We start from the raw sequence: 22,353 nt of genomic DNA, 5'->3' as shown, positions 1-22,353 counted from the left end.
TAAATGTTCAAATGGTTTCTAGATTCGAATTCAGCTCCAAAAACTAGCCTAGAAACATGTAAAACTCGAAAAAGTGAACCAAGGTCATCAAAGGTCAATGACCTTGCCTGACCTTCCGGTGACCTTGACACCCACCCTTATGCATGGGAGCAACATAATAGGGGAAGCCGGGGGAAGCCCGGGCGCGGGGGAAGCCCGGCCACCCCGTTTCCGGCTAAATTATTCACAATAAAATGCTCAACTGTTTGTCCTTTCAGCGTGGCAGCTAAGGTAACGCCAGCAAAAAAGTTAAGGCTGACAAAAATTGCATATTGTTAAAGTTATAGCGCAAAAATGATATTTAAAGGGTTTTTAGCTAAAAAGTGAGATATGTTGCACTGTTAATGTTATACCATACAGTACTAATATTTATACGAATGTTTTGTAAGGACCGTTTAAGTGTTTGTAGTGAGGGGTGACGAGGCAGGCTGGCTTAAGTATGACATTTTTTCGAACATCGCTGTTCTAAAATAAAAATTAGCACATTGGGGTAACCCCGGGCGAGTGGCCAAGCTTACCCCCAACCGAGAGCAATGCCACTAAACCACTGTTTTCCATGAGATAATAGGTACTGAGCAGGCTTGGTTTACACCTAGATCAAAGATAAATTTCAAAAATAAACATGTTATCATAGACAAAGCCAGTCATGTCACTTAAGGTCAACTAGGGTCAAACTACGTTTTTGCAGATAACGCGACAGACAATGAAGCTAGAGCTTCAAAAATGGTGTCGTTGTGTTCTTCTTCATCAGCCGAGTCGAATGATATGCAATATGATGCATTAAGGTAAAAAGAAAAATAAATTTTAAGGATTTTTGAAATACACATTTTTTTGTCAATTTTGCATCACGATTTTCATCGACCTGTACTGTATATGTGGTAGACGCTAGCTAAAATACCGGTAGTGACATAAACTCTAAGATGTCCAGAGCTAATCAGTACCTTAATATTTCACTTTCCGTTAATATTTGGAAAACAGATAATGGTTTCATCAACTCGTTGTAAAGCGCTGGGGAGGTGGCCGGCGTTACCCCTATGCCGGGCTTACCCCAGAAAAATCAACACTTTTTTAAAACTCGATTTTCTCAACCTTATACTTGTTCCACGAAACCGAATTTTTGGGAAGACACGGCCAATGAACTTAGCTAGCTAACAGGATATCAACATTTTATACAGCACGTATGGTATGTAATAAAAATGAAAAAGAGCTTACTATGCCGGGCTTCCCCCGGCTTCCCCTATCTCATGCTTGAACTCTTTAAACCACGAAAAGACTGCAAGCTCGCGGCTAATGCGAGCCGACATACGCTGAATCGCGATTCCGGCCAAACATGGTCTCAAAAGAAGGTCACAAGGTCAAAGACCATTAAGGTCAGTGTCATGAAATTTTCAGGTTAGCTGTGAAATTAATTATCGCGAGGGTACTGAAAGTTTCGTTGCGATCGGCCGCTTTTTACGCGAATTTCTCGCGAAAAAACCGAGGGTTCCGTTCGAAGATTCGGGTCCTGTCGCGCTAGAATGGCATATCGGCCCACTGTGCGCCGGCGCAGCGGGCAACGGTCTGTATTTTATCTGCTGCTGGGTGCCGCAGCTAGCCGGTCTGGATGGCTCCTGACCCAGGCCCTGCCCAGTGCCCAGCCCTGCCCAGCCCGGTCTCAGGACCGGTGGCGCACTGGAGGCAGCTCAGTAGATCAGTATGCTAATCATGTTTGGTCTGCGCCCCGGCACGTGCATACGAAGTAATGCGAGCACGTGTGAAAACGTGACCTGCACGTAAAGGTGGCGGAGGATAATTGGGCCGCGGCGGACCGCGCTGGGGCCGGCGGTCCGTTTGTGAAGGTGCCGCACCGGCTGCACGCTGTGACCGTGCAGTATGGTCTAGAAGGGGCAGGCACAGTCATGCAGTAAGACTGGGAAAGGACGAGTACAATCGCACAGTATGGTTGGTACCGATGTGTGCAAAGTGCAGTATGTACGGCCAAGAACGGGAGAGTATGAGCTACTGTGACCCTCAGCAGGGGTGCATAATAATTAGAGGAGGCATAATTTCAAGCACAGAGTGGACGATGAGCAGATATGCGGTGCTGTTTCAAGCTGCAGCACCAAACCAATAGAGGTGAAAGAGTCACAACTTGAAACACATTGTGGAACACGCGACAGCCATGGGCACCTGAAGGTGTTTGTCCGTGTCAAACCTGATTCATGTCATAATTGCTACGTCTGCCGAAAAGCTGATTCTAAAGTTGTTATGCTGAGTCGCCACCTTTCCACACCAAACTGCGTCATAAAGCATTCGGAATTGTATTGCAAGAGGTCGCATCCAATATTCATGTCTTTGAATCCAAAATGAGGCATCCATCATGCGCCTTAGCGCTTATTCCCCATGCAGCTGGCTTCAAAGCGTGCAGGTGCTCTCCGCCGGCTTATGGCGCGGGCCGTTCTGAGCCGGCTGGGACGGCCGGTCGGCGCGGCCATTGTGACATGGATACAGTCGGCCCGAGCTAAATGTCGCCGGGCCAGAACCCGCTCGGGAGCTGAGCGGTGCCCAGACTCTGAATAAGCCCACCACAGTGTGCGGAGGCCCGCTGATGAGCGCACCCTGGCACATGTGTCGATACTGCCGTCGGTCACCCATCCCACCGTCCGGCGTGAGAAGAGGGAGAGAGGGAGGGCGGGAGGCGGACTGGTGTCCCGACTCCCCAGAGACCCCAGCCGCGCCCTGTCAGCTCTGCACACCTGATCCTCCGTGGAAAAGCCGCCGGTGACTGATAGCTGGGGCTCAGTGCCCGCCCAGGACGGGATTGTGAACGGATAACATGGCAGTGGTAACCACAGCGCGTCTGTGTAGAGAGGCCGACACAGACTGAGGGCGACTGAGAGCCAAGCAGACGAAAGAGGCGGGACGGAGACGGACAGAGACGGACAGAGACGGACAGAGACGGAATGGACACTGGCGACAGGCACGGAATCCGACGGGATGGATAAATCTCTATGTCTGATTCAGTCTCGCCTCCTCTGCACCCGTCTCGCTTTTACCTCTGCCCGTTTACAGCACCGTTGAACGAACAGTTATCAGGGTCAGAGCGGGCATACAAAACACCTTATAGGTGGTTCGCTGGAACGACAAGGTCACGACCATCGGCTCTAACACCGGTAGATGGTCAGAAGCGCACGTGTTGCTATGTAGGTCGTGCTACTTTATAGCGTTCACTCACATTTACGTGTATGTATTTAATTATGCATACGCTATGCATACTATGCAACGCTTGCATTGTACATAAATCTACCAACATCCTTAACAAGTTTTTAAGTACTCCATCGTCTTTACCTGCCCAACTCGCCCTAACCTCCAAAGTTCAGCCCCACCCTTGTCCCCTCCCAGGCACCCCTCCCTCAGCGGCGGCCACGAGCGTCCACCGTGAGAATTTCCAGCAGCGCGTGGGAGTCTAACCGCTGGCCGGCGGCGCCCGTAATCCGGCCGTGAGAACGGCACGTGAACCGGTCGACCGGCGACCGCAGGTGTCCTCGGCACGGCGCGCGGCCTCCGCGGCGCCCGGGGCGCCCCCAGACAGCGCCCCGGGCGCCCGAGGCGGCGCCCCGGCGGTCAGTCAGGCCGTGCGCCGCACCGCGACCATCCGCACGCAGGGAATGATGGGCTCATCAGGAGAGCTGAGGTTAGCGAGGGTCAGAGGTGCGAGCCGAGAGCACCGGCCCAGCCTCCACTCGGCCGGCCACACGGAGAGATGGAGACGGACACGGAGACGGAGACTGAGACGGAGACGGAGACGGAGAACAGAGACAGAGAGGGATATGCAGAGAAGAGACGGAGACGGGGACGGAGACACAGATAGACAGAGACACAGATAGGCAGGGACAGAGACGGAGACGGAGACGGTGCGGGGTGGTGACTGGTGAGGTTAGATCGGCGCTGTCAGCTGTGGCTCATCCTCAGGTCGACGGTGACTGGTCACTGATGATCGACAAAACTTAATCCCGGGAAATTAAAAATGCAGAAAGAGCGTCACATCGGGTGCAGTCGCAGTCCAGCCTCCTCCAAACTTCGAGCGGGTGTATGGGTGTGGGCCAATCGGTTTGACCTTCCGGTCACCATGGTGTCTCTTTTCCTAACCTAGTTAAGGCGAGCAGTGTACTACTTCGGCCCTGCCGCCGTGCAGACTGCGGTCAGCCGGCTGCTAAAGGTCGGCTGTGTCCAACGAGACAAAGCGGCTGCTGAATCCATCACTAGCAGGATGAGAGTTGGACGGACTGGTAATAGTTCTGGACGGCGCGTTTTCACGGGGACCGTAGATTTCCGGCCCGACATTTGGCCCACGGGCGGACCGCTCTGCCAAGGCAGGTCAGTCCTAGCTAACCATTTTGGCGCGTGGGTGTCGTCGGCCCAGATCCGACCACGCGACATGTTCCATCCAGTGTCAAAGGTCAATTACTCTGCGGTGAGTGAACTTGAACTCTGATTACATTAGGTGAGTCCTTTAAGGTTACTGAGGGGTCATTAGTTCATTGTCTACGTCAGCGCCGGCCTTTCAGAGCACATTAAAACATTAGGGAATCGGGATGTTCGTTACCGATATTGCCCAAGCTGTCCGATTATGTGGTTACGTTTAAAATGCTGGATCATCAACGGGGTCAATTGTTCTTGTTTGGCCGTGACAGCCAGCATTATAATTAATGTTTATCCTTCGTGGCATTCACAAAAGACGCGTCGATTTTCAGGCCCCCTGGGCACTGGTGACCTCTGACTTCGGTCCCATTAACTATACATATCCTTCCCTGTTTTCCCCCGGCGATTTTCGTCCACTGATGAACTCTGCAATCTGCATCCTCATTCCTTCTCAATGATTTTCTTTCCCGGCACCCTCTGAACCGTAATGACCTCTACCCCCTAATGAACTCTGTCCGTGGTGACCCCGCGCAGCCCCATGGTGTCCGTGGCTGGTTGGCGGATGATTGCCGACAGACTGGGAGGTTCCGTTCCGTCATCACCGCTCATCCAAAGGCACCGTGCTAAAAAAGCCGGCCCCGTCGGCGGCATAGGTAAAAACAGAGCCTGCCTTCAGCACCCGGTATACAAGTAAACGAGCACCGGCGGCGGCGGCTGACCACGGCGAATCACCGCGCTGCCAGACTATTAGATTGCTGATGGACGAAAAGAGCATGGTGGACCGGCACTGGTTAACTGACACCGTGGGTTAACTCAAAGCGGCTAACTTGGGCAGCAACCAATCCAAACAACCGTGTCCAATTATGTCCTCCCATCTCCATGGCACCAGGTCAGTGAAGATTCCCTCACGAAACTCGAACCTCACGACCACCTCGAGCCTGCATGTCGGTCAGTCAGTGTAGGTAATGCGCCCGAGAGGTCGGACGGCGTGACGGTCAAAGCACACATCAAAGACCGGCTTAGCCTGGCCGCTTCGTGTCAGCGGGCACATACTCTGAGGCATACGCGCGATGTGCAGGGCAGTGACACGAGAGTAATCGGATAGCGAGCTATACCGAGCACCGATCTGCGTGCAAAGCCCCGGCGAGGGGCTGATTACCGCGTAGGCACAGAGGAAACGGTGACCGGCGACGTAAGACGCAATTCTCCCCTTGTCGCACTGAGGTCTGGGCACATCGGTGTGCAGCGCAGTCCAGGTGACTCACAGCAGCTTAGCTCAGCCTATCCCAGTCCAGTCCACTCCAGTCCAGTCCAGTTCAGTCCAGTCCAGTCCAGTCTCAGCTCGTTTGAGCCGTGTGCGCGCTGCCTCACCGCTGTTACAGCCGGTCTCGAGCTATCCCGCCGTGCTGCCGGCCAATTAGTGTCTGCGGTGCGGGTGACATCAAGGCCCCGCAGACTGAAAACAAACTGGGCCGCTGCTCACGGGCGCAGCCCACCTGTCGGGCCCGTCAGCGGCTGACAGCGGGCGCAGCGGGAGGCAGCTCGGACCCCTCTCACCGACAGACCTTCGGGGCAAAAGGAGAGGTGAGGGGAAGGAGCTCCACTCAACTGACATATCGAGGTGGTCGCTCGGACCTCTCTCCACACGCAAGGGATGAGATGAGTATGCAGCAGTCCGTTCATCTCTCCGTCCTCCCGGACTGTGAGTGTGTCCCACAGCCGTATAGCTTATGACTGTGGCTACCTTGGACCGTGGCCCCGTCATCTGTGCGGGCGGTGGGGCGCTGCGGCTCAGAAGAGCCTCTTCTGTGGCCCTCGAGCTACTATGTAGGGGCGGTCCCCTCAGCACCCGACCTCTCCAGCCACTCTTGGAAGCTGGAGAGAAGCCGCACGGATCACCAAAGTGGAGGGGGAGGGGAGAGTCCGGAGAAAGGATTTAGAACAACGGAGGCGGCTCAACAGGGGGCCATCAGAAGAGGAATAACGAGCGCCGAGGGTCCTGGGGGACGGGGCCTGAGGGTGGTCCGAGAGAGGATGCGGGTGGGGTGGGGGGAACTGACTGACATCGCGCAGAGCGACGGAGGGGCAGGGGAAACAGAAAGCATTTCAGGGCAGAGATTCAAAGGGAAATTTTCAGCAACACCTCACCGCGCAGGCCGGCGCACGCGGATGCGGCCGGGATCGACAAGAGCCTCCGATCACCGCCGATTGCTGCCCGGCCGATCCGGTTCCCAGGACAGCCGATTGGAGCCGAGCCGGAGTGACAGATTCGGGTCAGTCGGAGGGTGCTCCGCCGGCGGTGGGGGAACCGACCGCGTCGGCTGCCGGCCGCCAGCGCGGACAATAGCTGAGCGGCATCGAACGTCAGTTCCGCCCCCACGGCTGTCAGACCGCACCCCTGGACCGGCGAGGGACCGGCCAACCGCCACACCGGGCCGCAAGGCGGCGGGCACCACCGCGGCGCCGCGTGAGGCCGGTCGACAGGAGCGTAAAGCTGCCACCCGACACCGCCCACCTTTCGTAATCACTAACGACCTCTAGTGAATGTGCTGTGAGCGTAGTCGTCCCTGTTGTGAAGCTGAGCAGTCCCGACAACACGGCTGTGTGGCTGTATAAAGCGTGCTTTACTGAGTGTCGCTGGCTGCATACAAACTGTGCGTGTTTGTGCCATTCGCGGCCCGCGGTGCGTGAGGCTGCATTCCTGCTGCGGCGGCTGCGATTGTATGCCACCGTCGGCCATCGCTCAGTCGGTGACGGACGAGAGGCCGCGGCGCGTCCGGCGCCCATCGCTCTTCCGACGGCCACCTCCGGCCCGGATTAGCGCCGCTAATAAAACGCACACGGATCGCTAATGGCCCGTGTTCCAATAATCACCCGCCTGCTCAGACAGCGGCGCCGCCGGCGACACCCACTTGAAGAGGCTACTGGGTCAGAGCGTGGTGCCACGCGGCCGTCTCCATGGAATGGAGCGGGCTGAAGCGGCGCGTGCCGGTGAGATCACTAAAGGCCGAGGTGTGTCGTGTGTCGTGTGTCGGAACACGTCACAATCCTGTCAGTGTCACTCGAGCTTCGTTATGCTGAGTGACAATCACATTCACACCACTAATGTTAAAACCAACAGTCGTGACATGAACATCGCTCAGGTCTGTGTTTGGCCGGCTTGAATGGGCGAGCGGCGGTCGACCTCGCTCGTCAGGGCCACTCGATAAACCCTCGGCGGCGTCCCGGCCGAAGAGCGGCGCCGCACGACGTTTGATCCCGGTCTCTGACCCAGTGCAGCGTGCCTTCTGACGGCACCACAGGTCACTCTGAGGGGCAGTACCGACAGTGACGCCCTGACGATGACCGGCCGACGCGCGCAGCTCCATTGCTGCAGCGGCCGGCGCGTCCATCAGCCGGGCACGCCATGGACACGCTGTGTATTTGTATTTGGCGAGTGGGGAGGGAGGGAGTACGCGTCGTTGACCGTGACTGCGCGTGGCTCGCGTCGTGAACCGTTCAGCGGAGCGCTGTTTACGGCGTTACGTGCTCAGGCGGACGAGCACGGCCGGCCGGGCGGCCGTGAAAAAAGCGGACTCGTGACGAGCTGAGGCTATACCTAACGACCTGTTATTGGGCTCTTCAGCAGCGCTGCCGTCAAAACGCGGTCCCCTCACGCTCCACGCGTCTGCAATGCTGCACTAACCCGTTCAGAAGCGCGGGATAGGAACCGGATTATGTCATTTGCAGCCGGTTGCTGGTCTGCGGCCACTAATACACCGTGATTGATCGTTCGCCGCTCTCAGAAAACTCGCAGCCGAGTCTAGAAATGTGGCACAACGTGACTTCTTTTCGTGTATCTGCCGAGAACCCAGATACCGGCGTTGTTCGGTATGCCTTTTTCACGTCTGCCACACAGTAGTTTGGTAACATAGCCGATCGGTAGCGGTTTCTCTCACTGAACAAGATGTCAGGCAAGTCTCCAAGAACCGAGAAAACCGTGCAGTTTCCATCTCAACAGCGCGGTTAGGCCGCACATCCAACCGCCTTCGTATAGGATGTGTTACACCCGCAGACACAGGGTCAGCTTACAAGCTTGGGCCACGTCGGCACCTAACTTCCCGCACACCACACTAATCTACACCATAATCAGTGGTCTTTCTGTCTGGGGATCGATGACGACCCTTTCATCAGGTTAATTACCACGGTCGGCGGCTACCGTCCGTCTCGGCTGTCGCGGCCTTGGTGTCGGCACATGTCGGGAGGTGTCGGCCGCCGCTCCCGACAGCCGCGCCGCCGACAGGCCGCGCGAGCTGCTGATGGATGCTGCGCCACTTATGGCGCAACAGGCGCGCCACTTTCGGCTCGGGACGAACGAGAAAAGGTGCGCGCCGAGCGGCCGCAGCTGGAGGCGCCGCCACCGCCGGTACGGAGCTCCGTGTGACCCTGACCGGCGACACGCCGAGTTAAAGTCAGCTCTGAGAGTGGTGTTCATCGGTCAACTGACCACCGTCCGTGGCAGATCGGGCACTCAGCAAGGCCGTAACGTCGGGTAGCTTCTGGGGAAACGCTAGCGTTCAACACCAGTGCCGCGGTCTTTTTCTCGTGACTAGGTTATTTAATTGCTTTTCGTAAAATTTGTCAGTCTTAAATGATTCCTTTAAATTAAAAAGAACTTGCATTGGTTGAACTTGGCATAACTTGGAGTGCAATGGAAAAGCCAGCTATCATGCAAATAAATTAACGAACGAGACAATTAAAAGCACCAACGGCTTTCGCACACCAGTGCAGCTGTGCCGTGATGCGTGGTGCTCGAACCGCCCCCTCGCCTGAGAGGCACAATTATTCCCGATGGAAAGGGGGAGCGACACACCCGTCAGTTCCCCCATATGGACGGATCCCTGACGAGCAGCGGCAGCTGCTGGTGGTCTCTCCCCTCTCCCTGCCCGTCACACCCCCTCTACCTCCATCGACTGATCAACAAATACGACCATCAAACTCGCTGCAGCCCCCAGACCCAGCCGCCAGCGACCAGCAACCCATCGCTGAACGGACCAGGATGTCACCCTGGAAAGGTTCCAGCCGACAAAATTATACGGAGATCGTGATATAATAGCGTATATGAGCGGGGCTTAGGGAGCCTTAGGCCGGGACTGCGAGACGAAATTGGCTGTCTCTGTCAGTATATATGGCTCGGATAAATGCGTCCCTACTCAATCGCGGACCCAAATGTCAGCGTCCAGACGGCACGCGGAAAGAAACAAGAGATATATTCAAATAAATGCCAAATGGACGGGGTTACCATAGCTACAGCACAAGACTGTTGCGAGGAAATTCTTCATTTCCTGCGAGCTGCTGTGATTTTTAAGAAATAAAAGCAATTAGAACAAGCAATTTGTTTATGCTTTCGCTGAATAGTCATGTGTATGAAACGATCAGTGCTTTGTCACAGTAACCTGTAAGTTGTTTTACCTGCGCGCAGCATGATGTCAAACCAGCAACATGAGCTGAAACCTGTCATGTATCTGTTGTTTGCCTGTCCACCGGAGGTCCAAAGGGAATCGCTCCCCGGACATTCCAGTGCCATGTGACGGATAGCCTGAGGACAGAGGCTGTCGCCGCCGCCGCCACCGGGGCCGCTTTTTGTACCCGGCCGCGGCGCCGGCCGGCTGATTTAGTGCAGTCGGCACCCGTAACGAGCAGAACGAATACCGGTGTTCGAACACGGAGCGGGGGCAAGAAGGGGTTACTGATTTCGGGCCGCTGCACGCATTCGACAGCCGCGGCCAGGCCCGAAGAACTGCCTTGTGATTCTGGGCAGCTTCTTTCCGGAGAGAGGACAAATGCAAAAATGCAGTACCGGAGGAGGTGTTAAAGGAATAAAAGGGCTCCATAATCCACACTTCCTCTCAACTTTAGATTGCTAGATATGACAGTTCATTTTTTAGTACCTATAGGCATGACTGTAAGTCACTGAGAGGGTTCGAAAAGCCGACCATGACAGTCACGAGCTGTAAACGTATCAGAGATGTCGAGAACATATTAATTGATAAAAAAGAGCAATGATGACAGGAGCGACGCACTCGACAGTCGACATGGATGATGCACCATCGAGGGTCATCTATAAAACAGTCAGGCCTATTCAACAAACACTTGATAGACGTAAAGACCTCGATTGTGCCACAGGAGGGCTGTGTAAACGGGCAGGACAAAGTGACTAAGGCACCTATAAGAACACGATATGCTATCTTTAGGATGCAGATACGGCGGAACCATGCTGTGCAATGGGCACACGACATCAAGGACGCTCCTAAGTCCTCATGTATCACATATCAACGGAGTTAAGTATGATATCGATAGCAGCTCTGAGCTCCTCGAGGCTTGACATAAGTATGGGTTTCGTAGTGCAGGAATGATAGACGCAGAAGTAGCACCTGTATTTGTACTGCGACTCACACACTCATGCTCGCTGATAAAGGAAAACATTTAGTCGCGAGGAAAAGACTAGACCAGATGAGGAAATGATGGTGACAAATGCCAATAACGGCGTTTAAGTGATTCTTCCCGGTCTCGTTTGTTTGATGCTCCGCTGCGTCTCACCGAGAGCCGTCACAACGACCGTCCTGTGGCTATTCGCTGAGATAGCGCGGCTACGGCATCATTCCGACCTCAGTGTTCTGAGCGAGACGCCGGTATAGGACAGCGGCCTGGCGCCACTCAAACCTCGCCCTGCCCAATTACACACCTATGAGCTGATGAAGCCGCTGAAAAAGGCCAGGTAAAAACCCTGCCGGGCTAGACGACCTAAAAGGGGTCATTTTTCAGCGGGCCGTTGTAATCAGGAACGAGACGCCGCCGACAAGGCCCGGTAAGTAGTCGAGCGACGAGGGGCGGAGCCGGGGCCGGGGAGGGGTCACTGTCCAGTCCACTGTCCAGTTCACTGTCCACTGTCCAATCTGTCCAGTCCACTGTCCAGTCCTGAGCCGTCCGACGCGGTCTGCCGGCGCCACCGTGCTCTAGCCATGATTACCAAATGCTTTTTGGCTGATTCACTCCCGAGCCCCGAATGAATCGAACAGCAATTACCAGCAGAGTACATGCTCGTATTTCATTGTAACAGGCTGACTGCATAGTGATCATACATAATGCCAGTCATGACAAAAGCACCATATTTGGGCTACAATATTGCCCAACGCAACAGAAGGACTGGCAGTCGCTTCATCAACCCATCAACACAGCCCATTAGGGACGATAAATTCGCAAGGCTTCTGAATGAGCTGAGCAGGCCATCTTCTATGCAAGGACATGACCTACTGCCGACGATGGCTCCACGCTTAGCTGCGGGCTGAACGGCCTGGGGTAACACGCCCGATTAGGTCCTGCTCCCCTACTGCATTATGAGTCATTTTCTCATTGTCGGCGATTACTGCGATCAGTGGGGTCGCTATAGTAATGAATAATTAAGTAACTTGGAGCCGGATTGTTGTGGTGCGTCGCACGTGACGCACCTTCCCTTTGCCGGTCCGATGCGGTGACCGGGGCTGTTCTGTGACTACCTGGGTCGGTCTGTCGGTCTGTCGGTCGATGCAGGTCGCGTTGGTCAGCTCAGGTTGGCAGAGACAAGCTGGACAACTGTGACCGGTGACGAGTAAATATACCTTCTGAACTCAAGTCGGTGTCTTTCCCAGAACCCTGTTGACCGCGACGGGCAGACTGTTGAACTGACGACCCCGTCCGTCGCCCCCAGAGAATGGATTCAGCGTACTGTGACCTGTCACTCAGCGATGAATGGGACACTTGACAAACCCAGCAGAGCACTGAACCCTGGCTGCAACATCTGCAAACAATGTATCCATTGACGGAACGCTCCTGCTAACCAAACATTTGATACGAGATGTGTCAGCTGAACGATATTTCCGAGTTAGTTAGCTCTTGTCAAGGGGCTGATGGAAATTACGGCTGTCAGAGGGCTGTGCAACAAGCTCTCATACACTTTCGCGTGTTTACTGGCATGCATTCTCCATAAGACAACGTCGTTTCTTTGCACCAACAGGTTTCAGCTTACATTTAATGAGGGTCTGTTGGGCTGGCTAATGCCCTTCCATGAACAATAAGGCCCTGTTCCTCTCGGGGGACGCTGCGGAGCCTCTGCAGACGTCCATTAGTGGGCTCTGTTTATCCGCGCGTCTCCGAGCTATGGTATGGTGGCGGCTGCTGGGGATACGATGTCATCCGATGTCATTAATCATCCTCACTATACATGCATGAAGGGCCGTCACAAGTGTGGTGATCCGGTGGCAGATCCATCAGGCGCTTAGTCCGATGGCCTTGATGGCCGCGGGCAACGCCGCCAAGTCCCACCCGACGCGCGGTCCGTCTGTCCGTCTGTCCGTCTGCCCGGCGGCGGTAGCTGCACCGCCGTGTCACCAGCCCGAGGTCACGGCTGCTGACTAGAGTTGCAAAGTTTCCCTACCGCATTACCGGCATGCCGGTAATTTTTCACTACCGCAGGTTTTTTTGTGGTATCTGGCATGTCTTGCCGGTAGCATGCCGGTATTTTTGGTTTTGCACAAAAAAAAATTATTAGCATATGATTCAAACTTTGGACACTAAGAGGAAAATGTGGCATCTCTTGTAGGGGTAAACTGGAATCAACAATGCAGGTTTTTTAGTATGCCGGTAATTTGGTGTGGTGTTTTTGCTTTGGGCGTGGTAGCATGCCGGTATCCCCAAAAAAAAATTGTGGGGCGGGGCGGTGCCGGTAGCAGCCTTTGGGGGAAACTTTGCAACTCTACTGCTGACCTCTCCACGGCAGCGACGTGGGCGGCGCTCTGTCCGACGGCTTTGTTTTCGGCGCGAGCTGCAGTATTCAGCACCTGAGCTGCGGCGCTTGGCTGTTCCCGACAGCGCTTGCCAGGGACGCACGTCTACAGACTGCCGAGCGATCCTGCCAAGCGGACCTCACCAAGCGGACCTTGCCGAGCGGACGACTGCCGGCAGTGGCCTAAGCCCATTGGTCACGGCTCACGACAGCTCGTGACGACTCACAACACCAAGGTGACCGGTACCCCGCCAGGCCAACACCCCGTTATTGTGTCACTTACAGGACTACAGTTCAGGAAGTCAGGATCCGATGTTTTCTTAGACAATGCACGCTTTGTTATCGTAACATCGCGTGACAGCATCATTCATAAACTCGGATTTAAAAAATATTCTGCTATTTCTAGATAGCATCCTGATCGTAATATCCTCTTTTCCTGTTTACGAATTCAGTGACTGGGTGCATGTCTTCGTGGTGTGGACCAAAAACATTGTGCTGTGGTTGTGCATATGCTTATAGATAAATGTTCCAACAAATAAAAATAGTTTTCCGTCATAATTTTCCTCTTCGTGTTAGCATGTCCACAAAGGTGACGAAATGCATCGAGTACTCTTTGCAATCTATCATATCGCAGTGAGGCCTCCTAAAAACACGAGCAAGTGGGTGAACTTTATGAGTCAATTGCACGATAAAGTCAATTGCACATCTCGAAAAACCATCCCTTATCTGCAAAACAAGCATCAGCTGACCTGCCAGATTCAGCGTACTAAGACATTTTATAGCCAATCACGAGCAAACAGTCTGATGGTAGATTTCATCGAGGCGATACGGAAAAGACGCTTGTACCGATACTGTGCCGGAGCGCACGGCGCCTGTTTCGATACTGTGCCGCAATGCATGACTGCCTTGCAGGCATAACGGAGCCTGCCATCCGTTAGTGTTAGGTCATCGTGCATTCTCCTGGCGCGGCCATTCTCCCTTTCATTTGCAGCGCGGCCGCACTCCAACCGGTTCTCGAGGGCGTCATCGTGGCACCAGCCTCACTCTCGTCATCCCAACAGGCAGGACGTGACTGTCAGCGATGCTCCGATCACGTCAGCAGTTACTACAGCCAGGACAGACACCTACTGCCAAAAACCAACAGACCATCTCACGGTGACGGCGGCCGCGTCGCGGGTCATTTCCGGACGGATACCGTCTCAGTGCACACTGCAGTGCACACTGCAGTGCACTGGCTATCGGGCTGAATCGGAGCAGAGTGTCGGCCGGTCGCCCGACCGTCTCTGCAAGAACAGGTCGGTCGCCGACTGGCCGCGCAGCAATGACGGCCAACACACAGGACTCGCTGCGCGCCGGCTCGCGGGCCATCTCATCTGACACACCAATCGGCCGCGCACGATTTACAGCCGGTCTCGCAACCTGTGACGGCTGCCGCTGCAATCCTGCCGCCTGTCGTTTTGTTTGCAGGAGGTGGCGAGTGTACAGAGTTTGTGAGCCGTGTGACTGCTCTGAGCACTCGCGGTGTTTATGCGTGAACACCGAACGGCGAACATTATACACTGCTCCGCGGTGCGGTTATCAGAGTAACTGCGCACCAGGACGATACGCATATCTCTATCAGCGATATAGCGGTTCATTACGGATGGTCCGCAGCTCACTCCTGTTCTCCGTCGCCATCCCGACCCTTAGCGCTTCCTGGTCCGGCCAGAGCCGCCTCTGCAGTCCATCCGTCAGAGCTCCAGGGTCGCAGTGATCGGTTCTGTGAGATATCGGCTCACTCACAACTCTGCACCCCTATACCCATCTAGCCAGGATGATCCGCTGGTCACTGATGATCAGGACCAGTGGCAGGACCAGTGACCAGTGGTCGTGCTGCCGCCACACAAGGGAGGTGTACGGGGCAACAGATCTCTTGACTAGAAGGCTCCATCTGTCCCGACAGAGCGGTATGGTTAATGACAGAGGAAGTCATCTGTAATACAACGTAGACGACAGATAAGTGACGATGAGGGCACTACAAGTGACAGGCAACAGAAACGACAGGCGTGGAGACTGCAGATGGGCAGACAGAGGTTATGTAAGGTGTTGGATAGACGGGAGTGTCATCCATTCAGTATTCCGCTGCAGCGGCGCTTCCACCAGATGATGTGTATCTCCTATGACGGATCCCCACAAAGGTCCATCTGTGCATTGGAACAGGCTTCTTAGAAATGCTTATACCCACCTGGGTTTTAGAGATCTACCGAATCACTGCAGATTATGCAAAAGCGGCACAAATAATTGTCAATGTGTCACTCTCTGTATGTCGCTAGATTGTGCTGGGCCTTGCAACACTGCTCGCCGACTCCGGTGTGCCAAGGTCTGGGCTGTCAGAGACATTGCGTCACATTTCCGCAGTCGTGTAGAAATCCCACTGAAGAGGGTCGGCCCGGCGCAACGAGCGGTCACCCCGTCAGGTTATCAATTGCGTTGAGAGACGTCTACTGACTGTCCAGTTGCGTCAGAATGAGCGCCAGAAACCTTGAGCACAATCATGATCATGCACTGCGCTGTGCATTCATGAGAGTAACCTTGTGACACCCTCGGATTGGATTGGATTTGAATTGGAAACCACTGCTCGGAACGAATTTGCACATGTAAGTGTATGCACATTTGTCGGACTTCGCTTTACAGGAGTCGGAAGTAGAATCAATGGGCTTTGTCAGCCACACGTATATAGAAGGTGTGCATCATATACATATAACGTAGCTGAAACCATTAAAAACTTAATTTTGCTTGAAATGGCAAAATAAAAAAATATAATGACAGTGCTTTTTTAACCAAGTTACAAAAAGGGACCAAACGATTGCGACATTATACCTATTATGAATATCACACGTAATTTCAAGTGCTTACCGTCTAAATATAGCGCCGTGCGAACGCCCGACTGCTGAGAACGACAGCTGCCCTTGTGGCCCCGGCAGCGGGTGCACTGTAAACGTGACCCCTGAACCCGGCACGGAACAGGAACTAGAGACGACCCGACCCAGTGAGCAGAGGTCACCGAGGTCATCAACGTCATGAAATCCGCACCAATTTAATATAGATCACGTTGGATCGGACAGGACTCTGTCATAAAGAGTGCAAAGCAGACTTTTGGGGATTCGTGAGCACAATGCGTTTTCAACATGAGGAGACGCTGCAAGTCAAGGCTTTTCTCTGCTCACTGCTCAGTGCTCATTGATTCGAGTTCTGTCTGATGACTGAATGCAGGCAAGCTGCTCGCTCCTCGATAAAACAAGTCCGAGCGGCATCTACAAGCTACAGAGAGCGCAAAAAATCGAAAATTTCCCAGTTATGCAGGACGGCACGCAGTTGATTCACCTATCGTTGAGCGCTCCGGGTGTCGTGAACTACTTATGTGCTATTGACTCACAGTTATACGCAGTATAACCATAAGGAAAATTACTGCCATGAAATAACTCGCTACAAAGGCCTCTCAAGAAAAACGCAAAAAGTGCGACTTTTCATTTAAAAGCATTCTAAGATTTGCGGTTAGCCTCGACGGCTGTCTCATTTGGGGCCGGCGAGCTGCGTGCGCCGACCGCGCCGGAACCAGTGCCATTCCTGACGCTCCTGCGGCGTCCTTATCTCTGCCGTCTCTGGCGGCTGCAAGGTCAGTGCCGCGACGCTGCGTGTCGCCGCACCCTCTGGATGAATGGACGGGTCGGACGCGCCGGCCGTCAACTGCGACCCACTGTCGTCACTAGGCTCAGACGGCCACTGACGTCGCAAGGCCGAAAGGTTATGTGCGTCGAGGTGTTTTCCTGTTTGTGCTCTCTTTTTGATCGCTCCGATACTATTTAAACGGGTCCAGTTGCCCGAATGTAAAATCGCTACAGCAACGATTACCTGCTGACAGGCTTTGTTAAAATGATCTTATGGAGACAGTGTCATTCGTTTTGCAATTGATTACGACTTGAATTAATTGATGTCTTTAAATCAGACGTCATTAAATTTGCTTCAGGAAAACGGCTGAAGTGATTGATTCCGATTGGTTTCGTGATTGAGTTGCCGCCAGCCGCACTGTTGACTTGTAACGCGACGTTTATGAATTCATTACCGTCCAAAAATGGTTTGGCGCTATTTTTTTATTAGCATTTAACAGATCATGCCCATACCTTCTTCGATGAATCAGGACAAAGCGCATGGGGTATTTGGGCGCTGATCTTGATAGGGTCTCATGCAAAGTAACGTGAGGACACTGTTAAACAAGGGGGGGGGGGGCAGCGATGTGTGGTCATGCGACGGACACGAGAACTTCATAACGAAAACTTTTTGTTGTCCCGATATGGTGACCATAAAAAGCCGACCACGATATCGAGTACAGGCTGCATAAAACTGGACATGAACACGAGCAAGAACACAATACATGAACACGAACAGTATCAGCAGCACCGTGTCTGTTCAACAAAATGGCGCTGGCCAAATATCGTCTGACGGGTACAATCAACATGCATCGACGACAACACGGACTTAACAAAAATGGGGTTAACTTGGTATAACGAGCTAAGGAAAATGGTTTACGCTTGGCATACGTTTCATGGAACAGGTTCATTGTTAATGCAGTGAACCATTATTTAACGTTGCTTGGAGATAGGGGATTACATTTGACAGAGGAAACATCGCGGAACAAACGTTAGACCATACCGTCTTCAGAAAGGTATTACGTGACAAGACATCGGCTCCCTCGGGCCAACAACCAACGCCCTTTACGGAAGGCACCTAACTCCGACCACTGAACTGTGATGAAGGCGGTAACTTATCGTCACCATCACTCAATCGCATCAGTTTGGCGCGGAGAGCGGCATCACCGCTGACTTCATCCTTCTGGCTCGGGCTATCGGCTCTACGCTGTCAGCCGCCGCGACGAGATGGTGTCCCCTGGCCGATCTATCTGGCCACGATCAGCGCCTGGAGGACGGTCCGCCGTCTGCAGCCTCCGACGGGATCCACCGGCGTTCCAAAGACGACCAGGGGCGCTCAGGGGCGCTCAGGGGCGCTCAGGGGTGCTCAGATGTGCTCAGAGGCACCCAAGCGAGCTCGGTCGGGCGGGGTCGCCTCCGCCGGGGACCACGGGGTCCGCCGACACTCGGGAGCTCGCCGAGCGGCGCCGCGATCTCGGTCGAGGCCGGAGCTCTGCGGCACGAGCACTCCGGTCGGCCCCGGCCCCGGTGCCCGGAAACCAGCGGCACTGGGTTGATGGGCCGGTAGAGTGGCTAGTCCGCGCCGTAGGTAGATCAAACCGTGCCCAAAGGCCCGTGCTCTACTGCAAATGAAGTCGTCCCGGAACGACTGGCTGCTGTTGCTCGCGCCGGTGTTATGTATGCGCCGGAATGGCCGGTCGAACTGATAACACGCCTGGGTGGGTGGTATGAGCAGCTCATTATGCACAGCACCTTGCAGGGCGAGCACACAAACCTTCCTGCAATCGGCGGCCATCAGGGCGGCCCTCCTGCTAACCACCTCGCCCCTGTATCTGATGCTTCGGCGTTGTTAGTAAGGGGCGGCGCGACACTGTAGACCACTACCCGCCGCTTGAAGCGGCGCCCCGGAACATCTCCAAACAAGGGACCTCTGCCTCTGTCGGTGTGAAGTGTAAGGCTATCCTGCAGCATCACTGAAGCCGCTGCAGGGGGCGGAGTGGCCCCATCACCGCCGCGACACCACTGCCAGCGCGGCGCCGGCCGCGCCAAATTTAGGCCGCGCCGACAATTGTTGCGCAGATGAATGGCGAGGAGGTGTTGGAGGGGGAGTGCAGGAGGTGCTGCATCATGGAAATTGTGTCACGGGGTTCGATGGCAAACGGTTTTGCATCGAATTTTAGGGGCACCCCACCATCACCTGGCGGCAATGCAAAAGGATTGGGAACCGTTTCTTACCGAATATTATCGACCTTGATAGCTCTCCTGAGGCAACGTAGATAAAGATCTGATGACCCATCGCGGCGGGAAGCTGTGGAGGTCAGCTTATACGAGCTGTCTTACACTGGAGAGTGGAGAACAGCTCAGGATGGGAGGGGAGTGAGGACACGTTCCAATCGAAGGGTTAAGGGCGGGGGGAGCGCCGCACCTAGGTCCGAGAATTCGTGTCCCGAAGCGGGTCTGGGAGCACCAGAAGAGCACCCTGAACGCTTCCCTCCTGAGATACCTTGGGGGATCTGGAAGGGAGCATAAAGGGTCAGCGGGAACGTAAGGCATAGCGAGGAACTGTGAGGGATGTAATGAGTACGTAGCTCAGCATGAGAGGGAGATGGCCAGGAGTTACCGCTCCAGACACAGGTGAACGCGATCCGTACCGAGAGGCCCGTTCAGACCATTCACTGCAGATGACCGAGCCGCTATTCCAGGAAGGCTGACGTCTTCGTTCGCCGGAGTATGGACACGACTCTTTAGAGCACTTTTTACGTGCCACGCTCCGCGGCCATTAGCATGCACGGCGCCAGAGTGCTCCCCCGCTGATGGCTCTCACCAATCGACCTATGACGTAACAGAACGAGAGGGGAGTGGGCAATCGACTGTGAGTCATTGGCGGCGACACGACCGCTTTGATTCTCCTTACAAGAAGATATATGTTCGGCAGAGATTATGTCATACGCCGTGGGCTGCAAGGAGGTGTGTTTAATGGCGAATCGAAGGTCAGCACTTTCCCACACCAGAGAACGGGAAAACATGACCTTCAACCCATAATGCTCTTAATGGTTGCATGCGACACACAGCGCTGGATGATGCAGGGCATGAGGCGAAGGGAGAGTGGCGAAATGATCAGCAAAACTGTCATTGCAAGGCGATCGGCATTACGTTCAACATCTACATACAAGATGCTCATGGTGCATTGCTTGAGTCACTGATGCTATCATCATAATTATCTCAGTGTTTATCACATACAGGTGGCGGGTGGAATACCCGGCGCCCCTAGCTCTAGAGGGTCGGAATAAATATTTGCTGATAGGGGGAATACTCAGCATGCCTTCAGCAGGTCTGGGTAAGTCCGGATTACTCCGATCTACTGCCGCGTCAGTCTGTCGATCGCTCGAAGCTGACCGGCGCTGTGACCTGTCAGACTGCGCCCGGCAGGTGATTCAGCCCCTGAGGATTGACCCACATACCTCCTCTTTCAGCAGCCGTGGCCGAGTGTGATCACTCTGCTGTCTGTGCGCACCGTGTCCGGTCACATGTTCAGCTGTCACATCCCGTTTTGATTGGCCACTCGCAGTAGCCACGCTGTCCGCCGCCTGTCCGTCCGTCTCAATGACTGATTGGCAGTAATGCGACTGTTCAGAGACGTTGATCGCCTGTGAGGCCCGAGGCGGCGCTACGGTCCCAGGCGGCGGCAGTGGTTGGCGGTGGTTGGGTTCCCGTGGCGTACTCACGATCGTCAGTGTTCTGCCCGGCCGCCGATGGGCAGACGTGTCGCACGATGAGCGACGCAGTGGACGTCCCAGGTAGTTCAGACTGCACATCACACGGGGACGCCTCGATAGTCGATAGTCACCTCACCGTGGCGGAGTCTTTCAGCGAACCGGGAGTGCCCAGCCGAAGGGTAAGTCACAGCCACCCACCGGACAGGCCGATCAACATCAGCAAGGCTTTTACCGCCGGCTGGCTGCGGGAACTGTCCACAGACTCGATCAGAACATGGTCCGGGAATTACCGCCCGTGACAGGTCGTATGCACTAAACATGAGGGCACGCCCGACGGCGGGGTGACGGAGCGTGGCCACCCATCGAACCACTCCGAGGGGCCACCTGGCCAGGCGGAGCCAGGAGCCAGAGTCCAGCTGAGCCTTGGCAAACCGGTCGGCACCTGATGATCGGGCCCGTGGAGATTAGGCTTAATGTGACGCTGCACGAACACAGCGACAATCATGGCACGATCCTGATGGATGTGCATGACCATCGTGGACAATGTCCTGGTATTGGGTAGTTTTGCGAACTGGCGGTGCGGCACGTGTTGTTTTTGTGTTTGTTGCCGCGTTGTTTACCAGCCCCGGAAAGTCGACACCACCTGTGCCGGCGCGATACCGAATGCTCACTCAGCCCTGTTCTGTCTGTCGTACAGGACAGTGTACCCATACAATGTCCGACAAGACCGCCATACTACACTCTACTGGAATACGAGCTTCATCCTTATTTGCACATTACAACTGCTGTCTGATCAACAAGGAAAGACACTTTGTCTACATCACCGGAAAAGATGCAGCCGTTCTTCCTCATCGGCTCGGTTGACACTAAATAATCCACTTTCCGCGGCACATTTATGGCCTAACGGACGGCGCCGGCGAGCGGGCCTTCTATTATGGGTCTCTTTTATTCCACAGAGGTAGAGCTGGGCCGCGAAGCTCGGTCAGTCGGCGGCGGAACGCTGGCGATGACCGGGCCCGTCACTGGCCGGGTGGTCTCAGGTCTGTCCCGCTCAGAGGACTGGCCGCACGTGACCTGGGTCGGGACTCCACCCGTGTCCGCCCGTGTCCGCCCGTGTCCGCCCGTGTTCGCCAATGACCGCCCGTGTCCGCCCGTGTCCGCCTTGTCCACTCTCTAGCTGCCCATGCCGCAGTCCGGGCGTGCCATGGCAAAGGTCCGGGCTCCGAAGCTGGGGGCGTGGTGGCTTCGACGGCAGAGTTGGGATTGTCCTGTACTCACCGAGGGTGGTGTTGGGGTTGCGCGCCACCAGGTCCTCCTGCCAGGCAGCAGCGGAGGCCAGCAGGCAGATCACCAGCAGCAGTGGAGGTAGACGGGCGCGCAGAAGGTCGGCCATGGTTCAGAAGAGAGCAGACGCTGGACTGGCGAGACTCCGCCGACCAGCGAGACATGCCCTGGAACACAGACAAACATAAACATTCGGTCACTGTCGTCTAATTACCTACACGACATCGGCGCCAACAAAATAATGCTGCTGACACTTTAGTATGCTGGTCAGAGACCATAACCATTTCTCGCGAACGGTCAGAAGGAGAAACGTTTAAAAGCACTTTGGAAATACGATCAATGGTGAGATTGTGTGTCCCACTTTATTGAAAGCCAAACATTTCAATGATAGCTATCGTTTAGTCGTTCTACTTCAGAGCATTTAAAA

The 22,353-nt window shown here is 54.6% G+C and overlaps 1 protein-coding gene across 1 annotated transcript in view; it reads right to left on the bottom strand.

Moving 5' to 3' along the window:
- LOC122373703 (semaphorin-1A-like) overlaps positions 1-22,060 on the bottom strand; it is a 59,236-nt gene extending 37,176 nt beyond the window's left edge. The window contains exon 1 of the mRNA XM_043352017.1: positions 21,921-22,060. Within this exon, the coding sequence (XP_043207952.1) occupies positions 21,921-22,035 (115 nt within the window). The 5' untranslated portion in view covers positions 22,036-22,060. The remainder of the gene's footprint in view (positions 1-21,920) is intronic.
- Positions 22,061-22,353: the final 293 nt, after the last annotated feature.

This window comes from Amphibalanus amphitrite, unplaced genomic scaffold (genome assembly GCF_019059575.1).
Source record: "Amphibalanus amphitrite isolate SeventyFive unplaced genomic scaffold, NRLGWU_Aamphi_draft 001538F_arrow, whole genome shotgun sequence".
Taxonomy (NCBI): Eukaryota; Metazoa; Arthropoda; class Thecostraca; order Balanomorpha; family Balanidae; genus Amphibalanus; species Amphibalanus amphitrite.
Note: the sequence above shows the minus strand (reverse complement) of the source record. Positions and strands in the feature narration are given on the sequence as shown.